At 39.8% G+C, this 10585-nt stretch overlaps 1 protein-coding gene across 1 annotated transcript; it reads right to left on the bottom strand.

Moving 5' to 3' along the window:
- Positions 1-5776: 5776 nt before the first annotated feature.
- PBDC1 (polysaccharide biosynthesis domain containing 1) lies at positions 5777-10025 on the bottom strand. Its single transcript, XM_080795762.1, has 6 exons — positions 9867-10025; positions 9710-9775; positions 8389-8448; positions 7741-7881; positions 6640-6751; positions 5777-6318 (listed from the first exon to the last, which is right to left on the bottom strand). The coding sequence occupies exons 1-6, from the start codon at positions 9894-9896 to the stop codon at positions 6065-6067; spliced, it is 663 nt and encodes a 220-aa protein (XP_080651888.1). The 5' UTR covers positions 9897-10025; the 3' UTR covers positions 5777-6064.
- Between the last annotated feature and the right edge of the window lie 560 nt (positions 10026-10585).

Here is a 10585-nt window from a genome sequence, read left to right as displayed (position 1 = left end):
GAGCTTCCAGTGATTTATCCTGAAAAACTTGTATGGATTTTAGAAAGACAGAGTTAAAGCCTTTTAAAAAAAAAAAACCTACAAAACACTTGAGGGAGGGATGCCTGGGTGGTTCAGTTAAGCGGCTTCGTTCAGTTTGGGTCATGATCCCAGGGTCCTTGGATCAAGTCCTGCATCAGGTGCCTTGCTCGACGGGGAGCCTGCTTCTCCCTCTGCCTGCCGCTCCCCCTACTTGTGCGCTCTTTCTCTCTCTAGCAAATAAATAAATAAAATCTTAAAAAAAAAAAACCACTTGTGGGAATGTATCAGCCAAATCTCAGTTCATAAGAAAGGTGAAGAAATTAAATGAAATTTAATTTAAATTAAAATATAATTTTGAAACTGAACATTCAGTAATACACTATAATGATTATACTGTAATGCTTTTTAAACAAGTCTGAGTTGCATATGCAACAAGGAATCTTTTGCAGAGATAAGAAGGAAAAAGACAAAGAGAAATTACAAATGTTTGAGGCGCTTAAACTACCTCAGTTACATCACTCCACACTAGAATACTCTTGCCTATGATTATCAAATACTTTGATTCCTTCCTCAAATTACTTGTCCCTATTCTGGCAAGAAGCTGAATCTAGAGCGGGATTCTGGAAAAACCCTAAGATTCATAACCAAAAGATATGGATCTGAATCCTAATACCACACTTATGTGATGGAGGGCAAATTACTTTATGATTCAATATCAATTTTTTTTAAAGTAAGCTTTATAAAGTAAGCTTTATACCCACATTGGGTATAAAGCTTACTTTACCACATTGGGTGGTTATATATATATATATATATATAGGTCGTAACCATTTTTTCTCTATCATTCTGGTTAAAAATTTTGGTAATGTCTCTCACTTATTCCTCTTCTCCTTTCACCTTTCACTTCCTTCTCATTCATATGGCTTCCAAATTACATCTATACTACTTTGTGCCTGAGGCCACCACAGTGAGCAATGTGGGGCTTGAACTCACATCTGTGAGATCAAGAGTTGCATGCTTGGGGCGCCTGGGTGGCTCAGGGGGTTAAAACCTCTGCCTTCGGGGCGCCTGGGTGGCTCAGTGGGTTAAAGCCTCTGCTTTCGGCTCGGGTCATGATCCCGGGGTCCTGGGATCGAGCCCCACGTCGGGCTTTCCGCTCCGCGGAGAGCCTGCTTCCTCCTCTCTCTCCCTGCCTGCCTCTCTTGCCTACTTGTGGTCTCTGTCAAATAAATAAATAAAAAACCTAAAAAAAAAAAAAAAAAACCTCTGCCTTCGGCTCAGGTCATGATCTCAGGGTACTGGTATCGAACCCCACATCGGGCTCCCTGATCAGTGGGGAGTCTGCTTCCCCCCCTCTCTGCCTGCCTCTCTGCCTACTTCTGATCTCTGTCAAATAAATAGAATCTTTAAAAAAAAAAAAGAGTTGCATGCTTCACTGACTGAGTCAGCTAGGCATCCCAATTCCATCTCAATTTTTATAAAATGAAAACATACTGATTTAAAGAAAATGCAATAAATATATATATATATATTTTTTTTAAGATATATTTATTTATTTTAGAGAGAGTATGTGTAAGTGGGGGGTAGGGTAGAGGGAGAGAGAGAATCCCCAAGCAGACTCCCCACTGAATGCAGATCCCGACTTGGGGCTCAATCCCAGGACCCTGAGATCATGACCTGATAGAAATCAAGTTAGCCACTTAACCGACTGAGCCACCCAGGTGCCCCAAAAATTCAGTTTATATTGCGGAAATCAGAGAAATCCTGAGTAGGGAAAATTTAAAGCTAGCCAGTCATATAAATGGTCATCATGTGAAAGTAGTACAATTCAAGAGACCACTATCATGTTGATATCTATCTGTAAACCTTCTATAATTCTAGATTAAAAACATGTAGGCATGGGGAAATGGCCATTCACATAACATATGTGCATGCCTTCATTGTGAATCATCAATTAAGATACTGACAATTTTTAAAATATTTTATTTGAGAGAGATGGAGATGGCACAAGAGAGCACAAGCAGAAAGGAGGGGGAGAAGCAGACTCCCTGCTGAGCAGGGAGCCCGAGGCTGGACTCAGTACCAGGACCCTGGGATCATGACCCAAGCTGAAGGCAGACGCTTAATCAACTGAGCCACCCAGGTGCCCCTAAGATATTGACTATGTATCTGAATAAGAACATGTATGAAAGCAATGGTGTACCAATGTGGGATAGTGAGAATCATCCACATTGTGTGCAAGCAAAAAGAATTGTATTGCATGGAGCACTGGGTGTGGTACATTAACAATGAATCTTAGCACTGAAAATATAAAATTAAATTAAAAAAAAAAGAACTGTATTATCTGTAGAAAATTTAAAAACAGTGATAAAACCAACAAAAATCTGGTCTGTTTGAATTATCACCATGCTCTGACAATTTTAAACAACATCAATGATAAAATACACCTGTCCAGAAAAATATTTTGTCTAAGGTCCAAATAATTGATGAAGTTACTGTCGAGTTTTATTAATACTACTGTAAGCTTCACATGAGCACATACTCATTACTAAGCGCTGTACTGTTACCTTTAAGTAAATTCAGAGAATTCCCAATTATATTAATGGCACCTAACACACAGACTCAGCTACAGGAATTCCTTAGAAGAATAAGTTCAGAATGGTTTAGAATCACTGAAGCTTACTTTGGGTGCAATTCATGTCTCAATTATCTGGCACAACATCTTTGTTTAAACTATAGTTTCAAAGTAAATAATGACAGTGTAGTAAATATCTCTACCTTTAAACAGGGCTCAGTATGCCTTCTTTATTGGTTTCCTATTGCTGCTGTAACAAATTACCACAAATTCAGTGGCCTAAAATTTCAAAATGACTGCAATTTTCCCTTCTGTAAATGCCAAAATTAGTCTGTGCCCTTTCCCTGCCTCCTAAATATGTCATGGAGATAATTGGAATGGTACCACATTCTGAATAAATCACAGATGTTTACATACTTTATCAAGCCTGGCTTGATAAAACCTCCCAAATAATTTAGAGCAAAGACTCAAATCCTAAACTTCCAGGCCTCTGACCATAATGCTACCACCTACTAAGAGGATTCCCTTTCTTCTAGTTTCCAACAGCATGTTCCTTACTTCCTTTTGAGCCCTCGCCTACAGCATCCTTAAAGTCCATATTACTACTGACAGCCTGCTTAAGGCAATTTAGGCTTTCCCTATCATGGTCCTCAAAATTCTTCTAGTCTTCACCTACCGCCTGATTCTAAAACCACTCCCACATTCTAGATACTTGATACAGCAGCACTCCACTTCCAGTACCAGAGTCTGTAGCCATTTTCTACTGCTCCATAACAAATTACCACATAATTAGTAGCTTAACACAATACCCATTACTATCTGAGAGTCCTCTGGGTCAAGAGTCCAGATATAGCTTAACTTGGTCCTCTGCTCAGGGTCTCACAGAACCAAAATCATGGTATCAGCCAGGACTGTAAGCTCATCCAAGACTTGAAGTCCTCTTCCAAACTTGCTGGTTATTGGTAGAATTTAGTTCCTTCCAACTAAAGTGAAATCCCCATTTTTTGTTGGCTCTCAGCCTGGGAGCATTCTCAGCTCTCAGTGGCTACCCTGAGGTCCTTGCCACATGGACCCCTCGTCTCATAACACAGCTTTTTGTTTTTTAAGGCCAACAGGTGAACATCTGCTGCTGCTTTTCCCACTTAGGGATTCACCTGATTAGGCCATACCCACCCAGGATAATCTCCTTTTTTATTAACTCAAAATTAAATGGTTATAACTTAAATGAAGGAACAGAATCCCCTCATATTCACAAGGCTTGCCCACACCAACAGGAGGGAATTATACAGAGCATGTATGCCAAGGGCAGAAATCTTGAGGCCACCTTGAGAATTCTGCCCACTCTCCCCTTTGACCTTGGATATGGTCTTGGATTCCTAGCTTTACAATGCTGCTGAAGTGTTCTATGTTCTTATTCCCCTCCCTTTGCTCAGTTTGTATTTCCTAGTTCTTGGACAGAGATGCCTCTCACTTTAAAGTAATCTTTCAATGATTTATTTCTTATTCTCCATAAAATCAGAGAGAAGTAATTAAGCAAGTTTTCTTGCTGGTGAGCAATCTGGAAAAGGCTACCACAGGCAGAATTGTATGCAGCCAGTAATCTTTATTCTTCCCTAGTCCCTCAGGCAATGCGTATGGACACATGTTCATGGATATTTAAGAATGTATGGAGGTGCCTGGGTGGCTCAGTGGGTTAAGCCTCTGCCTTCGGCTCAGGTCATGGTCTCGGGGTCATGGGATCGAGCCCCGCATTGGGCTCTCTGGTCAGTGGGGAGCCTACTTCCCCCTCTCTCTCTGCCTGCCTCTCTGCCTACTTGTGGTCTCTCTCTGTCTGTCAAATAAGTAAATACAATCTTTAAAAAAAAAGAATGTATGAACTACACAGTCAATACAGCGAAGGACGTTCTTGATTTTTAAAAGTCTGTCTAGTATGAAGTATTTAACACTCTCCTACTCATTTAAAGGCATATTTTCTATAAAATGAGAAGTCTAACAAATGTTTTAAATATTTTTAAGAATTGGCTAAAAAGAATCCATAGAGAAACCTGTTTGCTTTGTGTATAACTGCTGCTGCTAGCTATAGGTATCTCTAGTTCAGCTCTTGCTTAGAAAATAATTCATCAGGGGCGCCTGGGTGGCTCAGTGGGTTAAAGCCTCTGCCTTCGGCTCAGGTCATGATCCCAGGATCCTGGGATCGAGCCCCACATCGGGCTCTCTGCTCAGCAGGGAGCCTGCTTCCCCCACCCTCTTTCTGCCTGCCTCTCTGCCTACTTGTGATCTCTGTCTGTCAAATAAATAAATAAATAAAATCTTAAAAAAAAAAAGAAAATAATTCATCAATTATTTTTTACTTTTATTTTTCTTCTATATCCACCAGGGGAAAAAGCCTCATTTCTCCCGCTTCTCTGCTCTGCTAAATCCTTTCTCAAATGATCATGCTGTGGTTAGAGTTTTAAGAGAATTTACTGTATGCACTATAAACATTGTGGCTTCCTCTAACTAGTTTTAGCAATCAAGGTCAGTAGGTCTAATGGGACATGCACAAACCTTTATACATATGTAAAGATAACAGAAACATACACTCCTAAAAGCCATTAGATGAGAAGAAACCCCTCCATCCATATAAAATTAACTGGTCTATTTTTGGAGTCTGACAAAATATCATTTAAAAATGTTCATTTTATGTTACTCTGTAAAGGTATGCTCTTGTCCATAGCATTATAAAAGGGAAGTAACTCTACCAGGCTTTATATTTAATTATTAATTTCTGCTAGCTTTCAGGTAACAACTTGGGTACCAGAAGAAAAGCAGGTACTGAAGCAGGTCCAGTTTCCTGCTCTTCTAATGTGAACTGGGCTGCATTCACTGGTCTGACAGGTTCAGGCCCCAGCTCTTATCTCCATAGAATATTCATCAAATATTTGCCAGATATATCAAAGAAAATCAGAAAGCTATACTGACTCAAATAGCAGGAATTAACCCTTACATAGGGACTTCTAATCCCCAAACCATATACAACGTAACAGGTTTGAGGAAACTTTACTGCAGGAAACAATGATAAGCATTTAAAAATAGGCAAAAATCATTTTGTTAGACATGCCAAAAAGATTATATACCTGAAAAAAAATCTGTAGTGTCAAATAATTGGAAATATCTTTTAAAAGTCAATTATAGATAGTCAAAAGAACCAAAAGAAATTTATTTGTAAAATTTCTTACTTGACCAGTGGTGAGAACCAAGAAACACTATACCCAGAAATGCTCAACTAACACCCTAATAGTCTCTAAGCTGGTTCATACAAGAGAACAACAAAAGTAGCTCTTGATTATTAGGCTAGGAAGATGTACTTCTTTATGTCTTTCAGTTGCACAAAAAGATACATTTAACCACAGGGTCTGCGCAAGTAGCATCATAGTATCTGTAGACATAGTTGGGTCACAGCTTCCAGGGTGCTATTCCTTGTCTACCTTACATAGCTGTTTCACCACTCTTGCTGATTTCTTTGTCGGCTCCTTTCTCTTTTTCTTCTCCTTTGTTGGTTTTCGTTTTTTCTCTTTCTCTGATGGCTCCTTTCTCTTCTGCCTGTCCACTGTCAGTTCCTTTCTCTCTTCCATGGTTGCCTTCTTTCTCTTCTTCTTTGTCATGAACACTGGTGTAAACTGCTTTGTTATAGCCTTCTCGGTTCCGAGCAATTTCAATTGCTAAAAATTGTATCCTGGGGGCTGAAAGGTGAATAGAATTGATTATTGTCCTAGTCACAGTTACTTTTCTAAACCTACTGGAAGTCTATTAACAAAGCTGAACTAACAGTCAAAGCATTCCAGTACAGTCATAAACTTCAAAGATGTGGAATTCTAATCTTGTTAAATGAGGCTGAAAATACTTAACCATCTTATCTCATAGTTATTCAATGAAAAGTAACGTGATCTTTAAATATGTAACAAATAAAATAATCCCCAAACTATTCATGTCACTAATTCATCAGTAAAACCAGATCCCTCAATCTCCTTATACAGAAACCACTCCAGAGGCAAGAATCTCACCAAAGATGGTGTTTTCCTCAGTGTAGCCCTGGGAACAATCCAGTCGCAACAAAGTACCATAGTTGAAGTCTTCTACAATCCCGTCAAATTTCAAGCAGAATGGCCTCCACTTCTGTAAAGGCAAAAAAGATGCCTTAGCTGACAAATGCTGGAGGCTGGTGAAGTCAGGCCAGGAGAAGGGACTCCACTTCCTCAGTAAATAAAGTACCCTAGTGAAAGAGACTAGGACTGAGCTGATTTCTACTTTCACTAGCACTGAGTTTCTATGCTATCTATTGTCCTTAGACTGGTATTTCTCAACACGAACAATATTTTAACTTGACAAAATATTTAAATCCTTGGCTACAGAATTAAAATTTGACTTCTTAAATATATTGTTTTGTTTTTAAGTTATTGGTTAACTCGGCCCAAAATAGTTATTCATCCCGACTGAAGCACAAATGAGACAAAGGCAGCAGGAATGTGGCAAGGTCACAAAGTTAAATTTTAAGAAAGAAGTCCATTGCTAGAAGTACTTTTGCCAAGATCAGTAACAGAGTTAACAGTAACAATGTTAAAAGGTCACATATACCACAAACCAAGGACCTACTCTCAGGGAAGTATTTTCCCCACTATAAGAGTTTTAGCACACTGTAAAAGTATGCTAATCAGGTTAGCAATGGGAAACCTAAGTTCTCCTAGTATCCATGGCCCATGATGAGAACTTAAATCCAGAGAATTCAAACACCTCTCTGTATCCTATTTGCCAATTCTCCATTCAAGACTTTTTTTTGCCAATTTGCCAACTCTCCATCCAAGCTAAACTACTAATGTAACTTGTTCCTTCTCCTCTGAAAGACCTGGGTAGGAAGGGATAAAATATCCAAGTCAAAAAAAAAAAAAGGAAAAAAATAGATCCAATGTACATAAAAAAACTCAAATACCAGAAAAATATTTATTTCACTTCATAACTTACTTATTAGTTGATTATAACTACATAAAAGTCCTGGTTCTTTATATATTTCCTTAAAACATATTGAAAAAAGTTTAGAATGTATAAAAATGTTTTCACAATCAATAATTGTTAGTGAGATGCTATACAATATTTGAGAGAATTCTTACCTCTTTAGCTGATTCTGATTTGAGCTCTTCTGGATCCAACACATCTATCCTGAGTTTCTCAAAATTTTCCCGAAACTCAGAATAGATCTGGTCATCCACTTTGGTGAGTTTCAGGAACTGTGGGTCAACTGATGAAATCAGCTACCAGACACAAGACAACATAACATAAACTAGTCTCTAATTTACTACATTTCTATCCCCCCTTCCCCAGAAAATCTTTATGGTTCTAAGGGCAGAAGAGTTATTAGGAAGTACAGGCAGACGAGGTCCCAGATGAAATCATGACATAGTTTTCAAAGGCCATAATATACTACAGTCCTTGCCACCAGTTCAAACCCTTTTGGGCCTAGTACTGCCTGGCTATGGCCCTCTGTGAATTGTCCATTCAGTCATCAAACATTTATTAATTGCATACTACATAATCATTTTGCTAGTTAGCAGCAGAACACTGGGCAAAGAAGTACAACTCCTCATTGTCAAAACAAAATTCACTTTCACCCCCTTGTTCTCTGTGGGTAAAATCTTACAGTAATCAAAATTATCTCCAAAATACATATGTTTTAACTTGCTGAGAATAGTGATTAGCAGAGAACCAAACACTACAATTCTATGTTTAATTCTGCTTAATAATGAAAACAGACAACTCACCTTGTAGTAGACTTCAGCATGCTGCATTGCTTTCATGGCCCAAGCCATCTCAATATCAGGCTGCAAAGGAGTGAAGAATGTCAGGTCAGAATCTCCCAATTCTGCTACTGGAGAACAAATTAAAGATGTCTGTGGATGTCTAGGTAATGTCAATAACACTACTGTCAAAGAATAAAAACTGGACTAATAGGTTTGGAAAACAGAAAACTTTTGTCCTTAAATGAAGGAAACTACCCACCAAAAGAAGCTGCCTATACAATCTAATCAACAGCATAAGCCACTGGCTTTTTTTCCAGCAGCTAGTGAAGTGTGAGAGACTACATAAAGCAGAAGATAGAGTGCCTTCTCAGGACTCAATTAAACCATTGTAATACTGATACAATATACTCACATGTATCACTGAGTTATTGGGAGAACAAAGTAAGATAAACGAAGTGAAATACCCTTCACTTTTAATAGTCTAACATGTTATAATCTGTTTATAAGATTTGTGTTTATAAGATAGCCAATTCCTCCCCCCAAAAAAGATGGCCAATTCCCCATCCATAACACTTAAAATTGAATCAGTATTGTGAAGCAGGCTAGATTATTAAATAAGCCTTACCAAGTACCTATCACCTGTTCCATTAAAATCTCCCACTCTAGCCAGATGGATCTATTTCACTGACCCCAGCAAAGCCACTTGCATTTTCACCTCCATGCCTTACTCCATGTCCTGTGTCCATCTATACTTTGAGGATTCAGTTAGAGATTCACTTTCTCAGTGAAGTCTTCCTATACTGCTGTCTCAATTCTTAGGGGTTTCTCCTTCGGCTAAAACTCCTTTGGATCTTATACTCTAACCTAACATACATCAATCACACTTTTATTTGAGTGTTAATACTATTCTCATGTCCCTGTATCTTGTACCTCAAAAATATCATATGCTTTCTTCTTAAGAATCTAAACAAGGCATACCATAATTTGGTGCCACTTTACTGAATAATGAAATCATTCAGGAATCTTTAAAAAATACCAGTTTCTGACTCTCACCGCCCCTCCCCCGATATTTTGATTTAATTGGTATAGATTGTGACCTGGACAACGGAAAATATAAAAGCTTCTCAGGTGATTCTATTGCAGCAAAGTTAGGGAATTACTTCCACCGGCATCTGTCCTGGGTTTGTGGACCAAAAAGGTTAGAATGAATGAGAAGCCTCCGTTTCTGTCAGGCATGGAGAGGGTTCACAGAAGACATCAGGAGGTTACAATTTCGTGGCAGGCCCTGCAGACATACCAGGCTAGCTGAATGAGTTGGGAGCTGGGGGTGAGTCATACTCACATCGTTGCCATAAGACTCGGCTGGGAGAGAAAGAGCATGTGCCACAGACGCCAGTTCCCCGGAAACCTGGGAAGGGAACAAGAAGGGGGAGAGATGGTGTTCAATGCTCGACCCCGCTCGACTTCCCCACCCACCCGACCCCAGAGCAGCGTCTCACCGGCTCAGCAGTTCCACTGGTCGTCTCCATGTTGCACCCCACAAAGCAAGCGCCTGTTTCCCGGAAATGACTATTTGCAAGCTCTGCCGGCAGCTGGTTGGAAAGGGAGGGCCGAATAAGAGAGGCTTTCTTTCCGGGTGCGCCTGCGCGCAACCTCCATAGCCTGGAGGCAGTTGGCCCTGGCCCCTCCTCATTCACCCTGCGCTCGCGCGAAGGTGTTGCGCTGCTGCACAGTATGGGATGCTTCCGATGTCACAGATAGTTTAATGCTCCTTAATATCGGTGGTGATCTTGCGAAAAGCTTTAGTTAAACCTTTCGCGTGCCCACAGCGCTGAGTGCCCAGCAGAGATTCGGATTCACGATCTTTATTTGTGCAAGCAAGCTCATATACCAATACACACACACACCCCAATACTCCAAATAAGGAGTAAATCACAAACAAGCTTGGTGCTAGGCAATGGAGTAGAGGGATGAAGAATTTAGTCCCCATTTTGGAAGAAATACATACAGTGAGATAGTATATAAAGTAGTCATCTCAAAATAGCATCATGTACTATGGGAACACAAATAGGGGTTACAAAAACGGAGTCAGGAAGGGCAACTAGAAAAACAGGCAACGAAGGCAGGGAAGGACACTCCAGGGAGAGGAGAGTGCATGTACAAAGGCACTGGAGAACTAAACACCATGGGACCTTGAAGCAAATCCCCCCACCCCCAA

The sequence above is a fragment of the Martes martes genome (genome assembly GCF_963455335.1).
Source record: "Martes martes genome assembly, chromosome: X".
Lineage (NCBI taxonomy): Eukaryota > Metazoa > Chordata > Mammalia > Carnivora > Mustelidae > Martes > Martes martes.
Note: the sequence above shows the minus strand (reverse complement) of the source record. Positions and strands in the feature narration are given on the sequence as shown.

Coding starts and splice junctions, on each gene's coding strand:
- PBDC1 (XM_080795762.1), bottom strand. CDS start 9,896: ATGGAGACGACCAGTGGAACTGCTGAGCCG. Junction 7,882..8,388: donor ATGCTGAAGTCTACTACAAG/GTGAGTTGTCTG, acceptor TGTGTCTGGTAG/CTGATTTCATCAGTTGACCC. Junction 6,752..7,740: donor AATCAGAATCAGCTAAAGAG/GTAAGAATTCTC, acceptor TTGCCTTTACAG/AAGTGGAGGCCATTCTGCTT.